Source organism: Equus caballus, chromosome 15 (genome assembly GCF_041296265.1).
Source record: "Equus caballus isolate H_3958 breed thoroughbred chromosome 15, TB-T2T, whole genome shotgun sequence".
NCBI lineage: Eukaryota > Metazoa > Chordata > Mammalia > Perissodactyla > Equidae > Equus > Equus caballus.
The window spans coordinates 38,693,929-38,710,935 of NC_091698.1; the positions used below are offsets into that span (position 1 = coordinate 38,693,929).

General features: G+C 38.0%; 1 protein-coding gene across 10 annotated transcripts in view; it reads right to left on the reverse strand.

The window, feature by feature from the left end:
* Positions 1-599: 599 nt before the first annotated feature.
* CTNNA2 (catenin alpha 2) overlaps positions 600-17,007 on the reverse strand; it is a 1,085,794-nt gene continuing 1,069,386 nt past the window's right edge. For 5 of the 10 annotated variants that reach the window (XM_070236225.1, XM_023619644.2, XM_070236224.1 and 2 more), the window contains 2 exons: positions 4,497-4,613; positions 600-1,792 (listed from right to left, as the gene is read on the reverse strand). In XM_070236225.1, coding sequence (XP_070092326.1) covers positions 1,505-1,792; positions 4,497-4,613 — 405 coding nt within the window. In that variant the 3' untranslated portion in view covers positions 600-1,504. The remainder of the gene's footprint in view (positions 1,793-4,496; positions 4,614-17,007) is intronic. The other 5 variants (XM_001499457.6, XM_005599873.4, XM_070236226.1 and 2 more) reach the window with 1 other exon arrangement.

Here is a 17,007-nt window from a genome sequence, read left to right on the forward strand (position 1 = left end):
GCATAGGTGTCCATGACTCCCAATATGATATCACTTTGCTAAGAAATACACACGTTTTACCAGAAGTCTTCTGGAGACATGCTGTAATTTGCTAACCTGTAGGAATCATTCAAATGGGAGAAGTTTGGGATACTCAGATGAATATTTGGCATCTTTTTCTCAATCCTCAAGCCATAGCTGAAAGACTACAGCCTACTCCTTCTTAGTAATGGGACAGAGGCCTTCTTTTTACAATTTAAGGAAAAAATATTTTGAAATGAATTAAATGTTTTTAAATTAATGGACATCCCTATAAAATTTTTTTGATTCAGTTTCACTCTGAGAACACATTAAGTTTCTTAAGTTTGGCCCAGAAAAGTCTAACACTTGACTTTCTCATTTTAGATTCCATTGGATAGTGAATAAAAACAAATGGAAAAACACACAAAAAAGATAATTCTTGGACTCTAAAGATTACCCAGAGATTTCTTCAGATCTCACTCACCTATTTTACCCCCAATTTCTAAAAACAAACACAAAGCATTTTTAACCAGTTTTCAACAAGACACTCTAATCTTTTATTACGTATGCATTTAACGAAAGAAAGCATTCTTCAGATGTCAAGATTAAATGTGTTTATTTTGAGTTAGTGGATACAATGGTATATTAGATACCGGCACTCCAAGCTACACCTATGTATTTGCCCCTAAACCTTCACACATTATCAGTTTCCATTCCTCTAACATTTTACCACTGGGCCTCCTATTTCTAGCAAAATCATAGTTAAAATTTTTTAAAAAGTAAAAGCAAGATTGATCACCACATTGTGCTTCCAGTGCCCCCAGAAGGATTATAATTGTTCCAAATAAATGTTTATTGTTTTCAGTAAAGGGGGAAAAATTGATCACATGAGCACTAGTAATGGCACTACTAGAAGAGAAAGAACAGAATACAGATTAAAAGAAGCATTTTAGGCTGGATGAGTTAGTTTCTCCTTAGTAAAAAATCCACATAATGTCATGGATGTGATGTCAAAGTTGAATTTTCAATTTGTGGGCCACACACTTAAGCGTATTGGCTAGTATATTTTTGCACTGAAACAGAAGCAATACAAGCTTTATGTTCTACCATTACACTTCCAGATTTTTCACTTATTAGTATACCTGCCAACCTAATGATTCTTGCATGCATTAGAGTTTGCTTTTGTAGAGTTAAGTTTATTTCCCCCATCCCTCCCACTCCCGTAAACATTGTGATGCGAACTCTTTGTCCAATTTTATGAGACTGTTGCAAAGGACAGCTCTGTGCCACCTCAGGACAGGAATTCCCTGTCCCCTCTCTGGGCTACAGATGGATCAGTAGTATTGACCACATCTTATCTTACATGCAGACACTGCTCCCTTAATTTCCCCATGCCAGAGGCATACGAGTCGGCAGGTATGCATACAAAAATGGAATTAAAAAGAAAAGGAAAAGAAAAAAAAAACAAAAACAAAGAAAAAGCTTTCTTTTAAAGCCTATCGTCCTAGAAGGAATCCATTGCTTTGAATTCACTTAAAGCCTGTACAGGAGAAATGTGTTTCTTCTGAGAACCTCGTCTAACTCGCGTCTGGAATTCTTCAGGCTTTTCTCTCTTCACAAGGGGCTTCTTCTCTGGGGCCTTCATCTTCCAAGACACAACAGGGGAGTTGACAGCTGCTGTCCCATAGACCTTCTGGTATTTGGTTGAGGCCACATAGGATGCTTTCACCGTGAGGACAACAGCATTCATCAGGTTTTTAGCTGCCTGGATGAGTGACGTGGCGCTGTCCAGCTAGAGAGGGAGGAGAAGAATGAGACACCGGGGTTAGTCAAAGCACAACGTTCACAGGAGAGTGGTGTAACTTCACAGTTAAAACAATGTTGCGCTTGTGCAAGTATAGTATTGCCAAAAAAGAGCAAATTATTACATCATAAGGCAAACAGGTTGCAAAGCAGTCACCTATCTTCTCCTATCCTTAATTGGAAGGTTAAAAAAAAAAAAAAGAGGATACTCTATGATGCATAGCTTTCTAAAATCCCAATACCTTTAAAGACAAAGCCCTCTTTTTAGTATGTAAGAATTCCAACATAAAAGTTTTCCAAACTGGAACATCTCAAGTTATTACATTCAGCTGATTGTTAACGGTGACAATTACTCAAATGTTTCAAAAGCACTTGGCAGACACTGTAGAATAAAAAGTTATAATGGGTTACATCGCAGATTTATGGCCCTACCAGTGGAAGTAGATCTCTGTTTATAGACTATTTCTCCATCCTGAGCTCAGGATTGGTAGGGATGCAGGCAGCTAAGCAGAGCACACCCATGGTATGCTGGCTTTTATTTAGGTGTTTATTGCACTTGAGTATCTATTTAATTATTCCCAGGTCTTGAATATACCTCCTATAAAAATATCAATAATTGTGTCAGGCTCTTGTAGGTCAGAGAGCATTCAGCGAGACCCTCATATCCATGAAGATTTCTTACTATGTGACAAACATTATTTTAAAAATGGTGTATTTCCCCCATTTAACTATCATAACCCTATGAAGTTGGTATTATCGTCATTTCATTGTTTGATAAGAGAGCTGATGCATGCAGAGGTCCAGTAACTTTCATGGGTTTATACAGCTTAAGTGATGAAGTCCTTAAAGACTGCACCGTACTGCCACCTCCTTGGGTAGGATAGCTTTTCAAACGCTATGACAAGTCATAACTTAGAAGCTTGTCCCTAGATTCAGGCCAGGGATTTTTTTTAGATTACCTCTTTTCTGCTTTTAACTGGTTAGACGGTGTGGTACATTCTGTATACTACTAGATCATTCAATATCTGTTTCAACCTTCTTCATTTCCTGGACTACAGATCCAGGAAAAGTTCAAAACTGCATTTCCTAGACTCCCTTTCAGCCAGGACTCTACATGTGACTCAGTGAAAGGAAAGAACTAACGGCTGGACTGCAAATATTATTCTAGGCTCAGGGATGCTTGAGTGTATTTGATCATTCGTCAAACTTCTTGTAATATCAACTAAGGCAATGGATCCATTGCAGTTAAATGAGGGATCCAAGGACGTTCCTAAGTAATGTTGTTCCGATTTGTAGAGATTGTTCATTGTATAACCTGTAACTGATGGCCTGCAGCTGCATTAGCAAATAGGAATTAGGAATACAACTTTCGGGGTGTGAGGTGATTAGCAAAGTGTTTAAGCTGAGGGACCCCAAACAATGTGGCTCCCCTATGTGATGTGACCTGCACTCACTTTAGCTTCTTGTCATTTCTTGAGACCAAAACATGTCCCAAGCAATGACTGGGCACATCACAAGTTACCTCTAAGGCCTCTGCCATGCTGTTGCTCTGGCTGCTCTCTGTTCTATGTCTTTTATTAAAGTTAAATTAAAGTTGCAAATGAGCTCAATTCTTCCACCACCAAAAAAGCCCATAAAGTCAGATCATTGGGGAAAACAATGGAAGATGCTTTTTATGTATGAATTCCTTGTAATACCATAGAGTTGAGGCTTCATCATTAAAAAAAAAAATAGATTAAAGGTCAGTATTACATTGACCCCACAAAAATATAGAGAAGCAAAGAGATTTGTGGATTAGACTCATGATTCAGCAAATACATATTTGACTGCTTTGTAAATAAACCAACCAAATGGATACAGTGACTTCTTACTTTACCACTTCTGTTTGTTGTACAAGGTGCACATGTAATAAAATAACTGATTAACCCATAATGTTTAGTTTATACAGCATAAATATCTAAAACTAGCTAAGGAAAAGCAAATTTTAGATTATTCATGTTAATAGGAGAGAAGCCACGCATGGATTAGTGCAGTGATTCTCAAACTAAAGTCTCTGAATAAGCAGTATCAGCATCACCTGGGAACCTGTTAGAAATGCAATTTCTCAGGCCAACCCCAAACTTTCTGAATCAAAAACTTGCAATCCAGGGGATTCTGATGCACGCCGAAGGTTGAGAACCACTGGATTAATGAAACCCAAGGACTATCTGAAGGCTTGTTACATCTAATGATTTTAGGGTTTTCTTCATACACGAGTTTGGTAACATCATAGCCAGTTATCTGACTGAATTTCACTTTTTCATCTTTCTCATTATATTCCCAAGTAGAAGTGTAAATAATGAGGGAAAAAGATAAGATAGCAAAATGTTGGGACAATTAGGAGATCAGTCATGGTTTCTTTAGAAGCTAGATAACATATCCCTTGGCCAATTGACAGTTCCCTATAAGTCTGTCAGGTTTCAAAAATGAGTAATATTCATTTATAAAGTTAGTTAATTCTATTGTGTGCTATGGGTAAAGAGAGAGCAGAATACTGTTAGGGTCAGTTCTGTTGATTTGCTTCAGGGCAAGAGCATTAGTAGAAGTGGAGTAAGATGTGTCCATTGTATTATTAAAAGGTTCCCCAAAAGCAAATCTTGGGAGAACTGAGCGGATCCAAAGAGAAGGATTACAAGTAATTTGGAGATTTTTACCACAGATTCCATTTTCAGATAGATGGTGTCTAATTCTGCAGCAAAAATATGATAGCCTGTCTCTTCTTCAGAGCCCCTTTGCTCTCCCAGCCTGATGCAGGAATCCTGTGAATAAACCTAATACATTGGTTGAGAGTGAGACAGCTCTGAAACAGAAAGCTAATGATTTCATTCAGGCCACCTGGTAGGGCACATACTGAATTTGTGACAAAGTAAAGCGAAGAGGTGAGGGATCTAGCCAGCTAAACCTAAACAAATATGTCCTAGATGATAAGCTCAATATAAAATTAATACAAAAGTTGACTTTGTCTTAAAACTTGAATTCCCAAAGGATAAATTTTGCCCATTTGCCCTATACCCGCTTTAATGATTTAGATTATTATTGGCACAATCAGAATTTGTTTTATTTAAAAATGGCTCTCCTTTATGCTTATCCAAAATAGCACTGAGACCTGGTTTCCAAGTGGGACATTTTGCAAAAACTTCACATCCTAAAGAAAATATGTTGAAAAGAGTAAAGCTACATGGTAAGAAGATTTTTTAATACAAGGTTTAGGAAAACTTATTTAACATAACTGCATTCTATTTTATGATTTATACCATTACTTTGGTACTTTCAAATAAGACATGTAAACAAATATGTACAAACAACATTCTAATAATAATAACCAACATTAATTGAGCACTTACCAGGTGCTTGGCATTGCCTTAGTCCTTTTAATTAAATTGCATTATTTAAGTTTCAAAATATCTTAAAATAAGAGCTATCATTACTCCATTTTCCAGGGGAGGAAACTGAAGCTTAGAGAGGTAAGGTAACTTGCCCCTGCAGTAATCGGCAAAGGAGGGATTAGGATCAGTACTTTCTCTCCAAAGCCCGCCATCTGAACCTCACTGTCCTACTTCTCGAAAGCATTACGTAATCAGTGGGATGTTTTTCAGTGAGTACCTATCATTCAAAATGAACCTATCTCAATTATTAACTCTATCTGGGCATAAGAGTTAAAGTTGAACCTGGTACCATCCTGTAATCATCATGACTAAGTCTGCTGAGAGACTCCATCTCTCCTGGTCTATAACTTTTAGTCTCATCCTCAGAGCCTGAATTATTTCTAACTGGATCTCCTGGTCTCCGATGTGCTCCTGCCCAGTGCTTAGCCCTCCCCAGTCCTTCCTGGCCTTTAGGCTGCCTTCCTGGTTTGGATTCACCCTCATGGCAGCAGTGCCCGGAATCGGCTCCCTGCAGATTTCTCTTGCGTGTGCTTAGTTTCTCTGAAGCACATTCTACAGTACACAGCTTTAATGACTGGTTATCCTTGAGTTAGGGCTCACCTACTGTAGCGTTCTAAGCCTTGATGTAGACCTGCCTTGCCAGCTTTATAACAACCTCGAAAGCAGACCATCTCTTAGCTATTCCTCAAGTTGACCTGCATATACACTGACTGAACTTTTCCATAAAAAGAGACTTGTATGTTTTCCTGCTTAGGGGCTTTTCTATTCCACTTGGACATCCCATTCAGTTCTTACATCTAGTCTAAGAGAAGCTGCTAATTTTCGCCTAATTTTAAAATAAGAGCCTACATTTAGCAAATGTGACTATAAGCCAATCTCTGGACTAGCTCTCTGAGTTTCCTTTCTCTCATTCAATCTCACAACCACCCCGAGACAAAAAATACTATCATTTTCAACCGGGACTTAGAGGGGCCATTCTCCTTGCCCAATATCACACTACAAGTAAGTGGTGAAGCCAAGATTTAAACCCCGGCAGCCTAACTCCAGAGCCCATGTGCTAACCATTGCTCCACGCTGCCTCTCACAGCCAGGCATGGCAGATGAATACACAGCCCCAAAATCTATCAAGCTGTGCTAGACTAATTCTCCGTTTCATGGCATAGGTGTCTGCTGTCCCTAACCACAGAAATTAGGCTTCTCCTAATTCTGTCACTATTCTTTTAAAATATCAAAGCACTATTTTAAAAAGGCAACAGATGTTTCCTCACATCTTATTCTATTATAGTCCATGAAAAGCAAATAAGGGTGAGAGAACTGTTTTACAGCAATTTCTATAGGGGTTTTCTGGCTCTTTTTCTGCTTCTGTTACCATTCTTTTCTTCTTGACTCCACTCAACTTTTAAGACACAGATTTCTCTTTCCCTACATCCTTGTTTTGTGTTTTAAAGGGAGGGAAATACTAGAGGGAAGACTTCCCTGAAATCTGTGCTGCCTAATTCCTCAGTCAAAGCTGAAGACTGTCATGAAAAGTGTTTAAAATCCCTCTTACAATTTACAAGATCATCTGAAGATTTCTGAAACCCTATGTCTTAAGTTCCATGCTACTTCACTAACATGGGGTTGACACTGCAAGAGGTGCTCAGTTTCAGCTGAAACAGAATTTGACACAAATCTGACTACATGACTCAAATCTCATTCTTTCAAATGAAATTGCAGATACATTTCTTGAAATGCTGAATTCCCATTTACTCTTTACCTTTCAAGTCTATCCCTCCATCCTTCTGCCTACACACTTATTCATCTAAGTATTCCTTCAGACACCTCTTGTTTATCTATTTCATGCCAACCACTGTGCTGAAGTGTTGGGTATACAAACATAGACACATAAACTAAACGATTTAATGTTCTATGATAAGTCCTTTAGTAGGATGGAAAGTGCTAAAGGAACAGAGAGAATAGGGGATCTATCTTGAGTCAGGTAGGGATAAGGTAGGAAACTAAAGCTTCAGGGTAAGCATGATGTCTCACTCACTTTAATGGATGAAATAGGAGGTTGTTGGTGACTGGATGGTTAAGAGTGATGAGGGACAATTCTCAAATTGTCAATTCTCAAAATGTCAAATCCTAGCTAGTACAACTGGGTATATATTGATTCTCTCAACCCAGATGATAGAAATAGGAGGGAGTCTTAGGTGCTGCACTGCTGAGTTTAACTTCGGAAATCCTGAATTTAAGGTGTTTGTGTTACATGTAGGCAGAGTCATCAAAGGGACAGTTGAAATTATGGGAGTGAAACTCAGGGATCTAGATGTAAGAAACCACGTTTTGCTTGCAATGGTTTTCAAAGTTACTTCATGAACAGTGTTCTGCCTACTAGAGCTATATAATTCATGTCAATTTGTCTGATTTCTTCTTCCCTTCATATTTCTTATTTAGTGTTTTTACAGAGAGAGTTGATAGAATGCTGAATGAAATATTAAATCCATATTCTTTCTTCAGGTCAAAAAGTCCACATCTACTAAAAATTTTCTCAGCATTATACTTTCAAGATCAAAATCAATATTCTTTTAATAATCCAAGACATAACATCATCAAGAAATATCTTAACTATTCCCTTGACAGCAAAGGCTACTGTCTATTCCCTTAAGTAATTAGCAGTTTTTCACCCTTGATAATAATGAACTTCCTGGGCCAACCAGCAATAACACAAATGCAGTTTAGATTTAACAGCTGGCTTGAAAAACACACACACAAAACAGCATTGTCAAAAGTGCAAAGTAATGTAAAAGAGGTGGAGGGAAAAGCATTGGATTAACTACATATGACATAGTAAATGTCTTAGGATGTTAATTTGTGGGGGCCAGGCATATAATTTATAGCAGAGAATGAGGATTTCACTATGTGTTTTACATTAATCCACTTAAAATACGCATGTAGAGATAGAAATACAACCTGGAAATGAATCTCTTTTCAAAAAAGCTGATTATCTATTAACAAAAAATAATGAACCATAAATAGCAGTTCATGGAAATCCCAAGTACAAAGCAATCTGTCCTCGGATGAAAAATAATGCAAATGTCATGAGACTACTGGCTAGGATAAATAGAATAAAATAAACTAAACCCATTTGAAGGTGATTTTGAAATAAAAAAACTGAGGAGTTTGCCTTGATTACCTCAAAAAGTTTAGAAGTGCTTGGGAGAGGGAACCCAGTCCAATTTGGACCTAGGCTATTTTATTCTAATTTTCTCAAGTCAGAGCTTATAGTGCAAATAATTTTGAGAATGCTAAAATGGTTCTGTAAATATAGTTAGAGTCCATTTTAGCCCTTTGCAAGATCTTTTAATGGGAATAACTTAGCATTTAACATATAAGAACAAAAGTATTTTCACGGGGCTATACTGTACATATTTAGGCCTGGGGTAGTATTTTTCAGACAGGAAGTTGTAATGAGAGAATTGACAATAAATTGAAAGCAAACACCTTGAGAAAACTGGGATCTTTCCACTGGAGCTGGTCATTCATTTATATTTAAACAGTTATCTCCCCAAAAGGAGTCACAAATTGCTTGCAGGGAAAAAGAAAAAAGACTATGCTACAAGTCAGCTTTGCTCTTAATGAATGGGAGGTTAGAAACCCAGAGCACTGGAGCCTATTATCCGCCAAGAAGAACATTTCATGTTTAAAAAATCCATGAGGCTTTGAAGAGATATTTGATCTCCTTAGAAACTGTGATACATTTGAAATACCTTGAAATATCTGCCTACTTTTTCCAGGGTCTATATCAATAACACTTTTTAAAAACTCTAGTAAGTCCAGGGTAATAAATAACTCAAGCCAACACAGACATGGTGAAAGGTTCAGCCTAATCGCATCTTTCTCCACTGCATGGATGTTTACACGCTTGCAAGAAAGACAATCCTTTATGGCAAGCCCTCATTTCAGGATTTGAGTCTATTCACTCTTCTTCATCAAACGTCAACAATGAAGTGAGTTAGCAAAGTTAGATTCCTTCCTGTTAAGACAGTGGCAGCGGTGAACATAAGGTAACAATTTGCCACTCACTCCTATGGTGTCCTTGGCAGGCATTATTAATCAATTATGGCACTTTGCTCCCTCAGAATCTGTTAAGTGGCTTGAGGAAGGACACTTCTTTACCTCTCCCCTTCAAGAGGCCCCCTTTGGACAGAGTTGTCAAAAACAACTTGATATAGTTTATAACACAGATACATCATCTACTGTACCTCTACTTTCATATTTAAATTAATTTGTTTAAGACCTTTTGTTTTTGTTACTATCAATCAGACCCCTGACAAATATTTTATCTAAATGATGCTGCATTTACTCTTTTGTTCCCACAGCTAATTTTAGGGACAAATTGTGCACTTGGTGCTGACACCATAGTATGAGTGGCTAATTAATGACATCATTAAGCAGAAGACATAAATATTAACAGAAATGCAAAGCATTTTGGGGATGATGTTAAACAGGTGATAAAATTAGCTGAATATATTAATAAGTATGGTGTCCAAAGCGAAAATGGCCATCACAGGTATGCTGTGATTATTGTTAAAAAAAGACAAAAACTGCACTAAAGCTATTAATATTAGAACGTGTACCGAACCTTGATCAGTGATAGCTCAAACACTGTGGGAGAACTCCCGAAGAGCTGGCTTAATCCCAGGCGTGTTCCCATTTGATTATGGGATCTTGAAAAGCAAATGTTTTACAACTTTAAGTAGTGGATCGCTCACAACAGAAAGCAGGACAAGAGGTTTGTGATTTTTCTACAGGGCTTCCTTGAGCGATGCCAGGGAGACAGCAGGTGCTCTACCAACACCGAAGCCCCGTTGTTAGGAAATCTGTATGTAACTGCTCAAGACGAAGTTGGCAAGGGCCTTAGCAGAAAAGCACTGCAATCTCAATCAGGCTAAGAAAAAAATCTCCACAGCTGAGAAATTTACCAATTGGCTTTCAGGTAACTTTCTCAACTAGACATATTTGTATCTTCGTTTTCAATTCATTTATGTAGGTAGTTGCGTTTCATAGTCAGCCAGTCCACTGATTAACTGTCTTCATTTGCATTTTTTCAATTATAGGTAAGTAAACCTTGGGGACTCCCATGAAGGCTTAATTACAGTCAACAAATTTCCTAAATATGGCTTAGAGCCATTTTTTTCTCACCATTTAAGACAGAACAGTTTTTGTTCAACCCAAAGCATTCTTGCTAACCTTGGGCTCCCAAAGAGAAGTGGGAGTATGGAGATGTGTTGGTCCTTGGAAAGTTATGAACAGGCATCTCTGTCCATCTAGGCAGTCCCCACCTCCTTATTCTATATTTCTTCCTTCCTTTTCCTACACTTCAGGATCTCCTGACCCTGAGGCCTTATCTGGGTAGTTCCCATATAACAACAGAACCACAGGAAATAAATCCAAGAGGAGAAAAAGTACCAATTAATTTTTAGACACAATTGGAAGATATTCCTGGGTAGGAAGACAATCTTTATGTCATGTAAATATACCATGCGTTGATTGTTGATCTTGTCATCTCTGATCATAAGCATTAGCATGTCTTCACCAGCCAAGGTTTGTAGTTTGTAGCAACTCTTCAAAGGGCTAAGCCTCCTTTTTGCCTTCCCTACAGGACAGAGTCAGCTAGCAGAAGATCACCACTTTTTATCCCTCTATTTCCCCCATTCTGGTGCTCCAAGCAGTACCATCATGACTGGGAGAGCAAATCTAAGAAAAAGCCACTGTCCAAGAACCTAAGAGAAATAAGTCATCCTAAAATGGATCAAAGAACCACTAAGGGACCCAATACTATAACAAGTGCCTAACTTTGTAAGAACGCGATATCTGCTGATAAGTGATGAAGGCAATTTAACACCTTGCAAAATGGCTCCTAGGCTGCAGCATGCAACATACTTGCAATGTGCAATCATTAGGTGAAGAATAGACCACAAGAGTCAAGGACCACAGGTTGGAGTCCTGGTTGTTGGAGGACTGTGCCTGGAAAATGAGCATAATCTGAATGCCCTGGATTATTACTATTCATCTTTTCACTTTTCTTCACATTCAACCACTAGGAAATGCATCAAATGGCATTATTCATATGTTGGGGAAAGTAAACTCCCACCCAGCCCATGCCCTTCTCATCAGAGGTGTGGGAAAAGATGGTCGAAGCCTCTCTTGCTGCCTGAGTCCTAGCTGAAAAGATTAAAGAAGAGCAGAAGAGACTCCTTCCCCAGGGAGTGTTTGCTGCCTCTTCTCAGAATCCTAGTCCCCTCTTCTCTGTCTCCTTCTTCCAAGTCCTGTACATCCTCTCCTCTCTGCTAATACATTCTTACATTTCACGCTCTACCTCCTGCTATCCCTGTTGCTCCTCCCTTTCTATCTTTTCCTCTCTTATAGGGAAGGAAAGCTTAAGTTCATCAGTGGCTAAGTGATCTTGAGAGGGCTACTTAACCTAGCGCTACCTCAAATTCTTTATCTTTAAAGTAAAAATGAAAAAAGTACTTTCTAGGATTATTAAGTATTAAATGAGAAAATGTCCTTAAAGCTGATTGCCTGGCACATAGTTTGCCCTTAACAAATCTGAAGCTTTTATTATTACTGTGATCTGTCTTTCCTTAAATCACCATTTGAGTCCAAAAAGAGTCTTTTAAAAATTATATTTCTCCATTTCCACTTCCTCCTCTTTACTTTCTATTTTCAAGGCTCTCCAACATCCAGCATTTTGGACTTTCTCTAACCCTCTTCTTACTGAAGCTACCACCACCTTGGCTTGCTCTCAATGCCTGAACATTACAGTTTTAATGTGTTACGGATAAAGACATGGAAAATTCACAAGGGGAATAGAAAAGCATCGAAAACTCTGCATCTTTTTAGGACTACTGAATTATTTAGATGGAGGAAAGGAGGGCTCAGAATTTAGTACAAGAAAATGTGGATTTTATGTAAAAGTATGATACCAAAAATATCTAAGAACATTTAGGGATTAATAGGGACTGAAGGAAGATTGATGGTAGAAAGTCAAGATGGCTCTAGTAGGAGATGGAGATAAGACAATCTAGCCTGGGAAAGGGATGTTTAAAGATCTAATTTGAGAGGCATCAAAAAAAATAGTATAAAATATCTTACAACCCCTTATTGGGCCTGAAATTCCAAAAAGTTAAGCTCTTAATTTTGGTTAAGATATTATTTCTAGATATTTCTGATTAAAAAGCAAATTATGTTACCTGGGAAGTGTAACACCTTAATTCATTCAACTCCTATATTGTTGTCAGAACCCAGATGAGAGTTCTAGCTACCTCAAAATGGAGCCCCTTCCTAGGAGGGCGCATCAAACACTGAGAATCAACCTCCCCAGGATTGTGCTTCTTCTCCATCAAAACACAAACTATTGGGTTCCCTAGACTTGTTTCCTAAAGTCTTAAATCATTTTTGTACAACATGGGCTATTTTTATTCTTCAGCCTATTGGACGTAGCACCTGCCATCTCTAGCTAAGATTGGTCTATCTCATCATCTAAATCATCAGTAGACTCACAGTGTTGAATCTACACATTCTTTAGGGGTACTTGAAAATCTCATCCAACCAGTTTTCCAGAACATGAGCATACCTAATCTTGCAGCTTTTGGTTGTACTGTGTTCAAATTTGTTAACCAAATAAGTTAGCAAAGGGCAGGTTTTGAGAATAGACCTTCTAAAGAAAAATTCCAGAATGATTAAAAGTCAAAATCTAAAGGAAGGACATTGCCTGGGCTATGGCCTGAAAAGACCAGGGAGAGCAAGAAGTAGGACAGGTACAAAAAACAAACAAATAAAACACACACACACACAATGGACAACCTTAAGACAAGCCATCCTTGTCAATGCTCCAAGCCTCTTCTAGAACCAATAAAGCAAGGATGGTTGATGTGTGTCACGCCTGCTGCCTTTTCTTCATTGGTACCTTCAGCATTCATCCCCAGTCAATAACAGTCCTTTGTTCTATTGGTCCTAGACAAAGTCTCAGAATTTTTCTCAAAACATAGCCCAGTCAATCACTAGAAATTGATGAGATTAATCAAGATAACATCCTTTTACCATATCCATTATGGGCCTTCTAACCAGCCTCTCCCAAAGGCTATGCTTTGATTAAGAATGGTATATTAATATCATTTCTCTTTCATTATCATAATTTTTCCTCACATAATTCATAAAGAATGATCTGTTAAATATAATGAAGAAAACTGAATTGAAATGTTACACACATATGTAACTATATAAAATAATTCACTATGCTAGCCTAAAATTTCAACTCTTCTTTCATAACAGAAATGGGAATTAAGACAAGAAGAAATGGATATCATTACTCAAGGGCTCATAAGAGGTCTTCAGTATAATGTACAGTTTGAAACCACTAATTTTAATTAAATTAGTTTTAAATTTGAGCAGTTGATCCATGGTTTTTTATAATTGAACATATTTTTCTGCCTACTTTGAAACATTTGAGTATCGAATAATACCCTTTAAGTCTTTTTCTTTCTTCTTGGTCACTGCCTTTCCCATTGTGCGATGTAAACTCACTATCAATTTTATCACATATTCAAATAGTTTCCAAGTGCTCACTGTGTATACTATCACAGATTCAGGTCGAGGTTTTCTATCTTTAGTTCAGAACACAACTCAGTGAGTTGTAAGCATTAAGTCTTTAACTTCCATCTAGATCCCATTTCAGTTTCTTGCCAGAGTTGTTACTTTCACAAAGAAGACCTCTTGCCATTTAGAGAATGAGCTAAGCTTCTGCAGACTTTTCTTATTGACTCTTCCCAACATTCCAGAGATAGGCAGAGATACTTTGATTAACTCCACCTCTCCCCAAAACCTATTCCTCCCACAGTCTTAGTTTCAGTTATTGGCAACACAATTCTTCCAACTGTTTAAGTTAAAAAGCCAGAATCTTATGTTATATCTTGTTCTTTCCTACCTAGCACTCGATCTGTCATCATATGCTGTCAATGGCATCTTTGAAATATATTCATTATTTAACCTCTTCTTACCTTCTCTAAACCATTGGGATCTCCTCCTGGGTTGTTGCAATATCTGCCCCTAATGAATTTCCTTGATTCTTGCTGTTTACACTCTTTAGTCTATTCTTTAACAAGAGCCAGAATGATCTTGTTTAACGAACTGAAATAATATCACTTTTCTTCTCAGCATTGTCCAACGGTTCCTCATCTCCATCTGAGTAAAATCCAAAGCTATAAAAATGGACTTAAAGGTCATATAATCTGGTCCTCAATAGTTCTGATTTCTCTCTCGTTCGTTCCATTCCTAAATATCAGTCCCTTGGTTATTGCTCAAAGAGACCAGTTATGCCCACACTTCAGGGCCTTTGTGCTTATTATTTCCTCTGCCTAAAACACTCTTCCTCCGGACACCTGCAAGGCTTGCTCCCTCGCCTCCATCAGATCATTAATCAAATATCAGCATCTTAGTGAAAACTTCCCTTTTCAAATTATAACTCCATTCCCACCATTACCCCTCCATTTGCTATCCTCTTTCCCTGTTTTAATACTATTTTCACACACTCATCACTATGCAACAAATATTTTCTTCTTAGGTTTATTTTCCTTCCCCCCTTCTATATCCCAAACACCTAAAACAGAGTCCCACATATGGGTCTTCCGTAAATATTTGCTGAATGTTGTTGAATAATTGTTAACTTTATGGATGAGGAAATAAGAAATAAAGCTTTTCCAAAGACAAACCTAGGGCACAATGCCTAGTCCAGTATCCAATTCCCCATGCCTTCCACCTATTCATTCTTCCATGGAAGAGTACCAAAAGGCATGATATTGGCAGGAGAGTGGGATTTATGGACCTACAAGAGAAAGTCAACTTTAGCTAACTGCAATATAAATCTTACGACCTCTTCCTCTTGCTGTGCCCTCAGTGGTATAGCTTCAGGATCATCCTTTGCTCAGAAAACATCTACAGCTTAATTTTTCGTGTTTACTGATTCTTGTGTATAAAATATTGAACTCTCTTTAAGGACCATCTCTGTCATTAATAGTACCAGCATCTATGTTTGCTAGGTACGGTGCCGGTGTCTTGATAAATGATCTCTACTCTTCAAAAGATGTATAAGGTAGATGCCATCATCCCTTCCTTATATATGAGGAAAAAGAAAAGTTAAGTATTTTTGTGAACTTGGATTCACAAAATTCATATCTGGTAGAACTGGGGTTCAGTCCACATGACACATGGCATGAAGTCTTTCTTGACCAGGCAAATCCACCATATGGTTTTCCTGCTCTGAACTCTCTATTCCTGGCTATTGGTGCCATTTATCTTGAGCTAGGCATGAGTTATGGTGTGTTCTAACTGTTCATAAGTATGAGTCATGAGTAGCAACGAGGTGAATATTCTTAAGCCACAAAGGAAAAAAGTCACACCAACTTCTAATCTTGCAGTCATGATTCACATGAGATATGAACTAGGCAAGCAGTGGGGACTTGATCATCTAATTACTCATTTTCTTGCCAGCAACTAAAGTCATATACACGTTCAAAGAAAACTTGATTAAATAAAACCTCTAATTCTCTTTCCTCCAGCCACCACTTGCTATTTATCCAAACATTATGAAAAAACATTTTTATTCTAAATTTCCAAAACATAGCTCTTTACTCTGCCATACAGTGGGCACCATGATATGATGTCAGGCTGACTGATATAGTTTTTAAGAACTCAGTATATATTAGTTATCATCATCTACACCATCTGACACATACTATTTCCTATATTTCTTGTTTAACTACTAGTCTACGGGAGACAAAGACCAGCAAGGTCCTTACGTTGCACAAAGCACAAGACCACCCATTAGAGAAACAGGCTCTAATTTTATCTGTGCCAGTTACTGATGGTGAAAGTGTGAGACACTCTAGTAACCTCTCTAAGCTTCTATTTCTTCAACTGTAAAATGAAGTTATTAATACCAATAAACTTTTTACCAGTTACTGAGGTCCAAGTGAGAAAGTAAACTTAGAACACTTTTTAATTTAAATAAGTATGTCACTATAAAAGATTATTACATAACTTCTGGGTACCACTGGGGAGTCCTTTTAGAATCTTCATCATAGTTTACTGGACCACCTGGGTAACTCAAGCCCAGGGAATGCTACACGGGGAAGGGTATTCCAATAAATGCACAGAGTAGTGTGAGGATGCCATAAGCCCTAGCAAGACAAGAACAAGGTACTTCCAAAAAGAGGGAAGCTTTCTTCTTCCACCTGACAGTGGGCATGACTAGGGATGCAGTGTGGGTAGGGTGGTCTAGTTAAAATCTCACTTTTCCAATTTATGGAGAATGGTCAGGAAATATGATTCCAAAATTTTAACATAGGAGTCTGTTATTGGGACCCCAAAACTGGCTGTGGAGTACAGCCCCCAAAGACATAAGGGTCAACCAAGAAATGAAGGTAAACCATTCTTGCAATATGAGCAGCCAGCTCATTTGTGGAGCTGTCCTTGGTGATTCCAGCCCAATTCTGGTTACATTTCTTGCTAGAATCAAATAATTAGTTATTTATTTGCTGCGTTGTCTTCCAAGGCTTTGTGTATGTGTGAAAGTCTTGTCTCCAGAGATAGACTTCTGGCTAATTATAAACAAGTACTTCCTGGCCTATTTTCTACAAAGGCTAGCACCACATAAGACATATTGGGATTGGGGATACATATCCCCAGTGTTTAGTCTGTTGAGTGATGGATTTTTAGTTTAGGCTGCCTCTTAAAT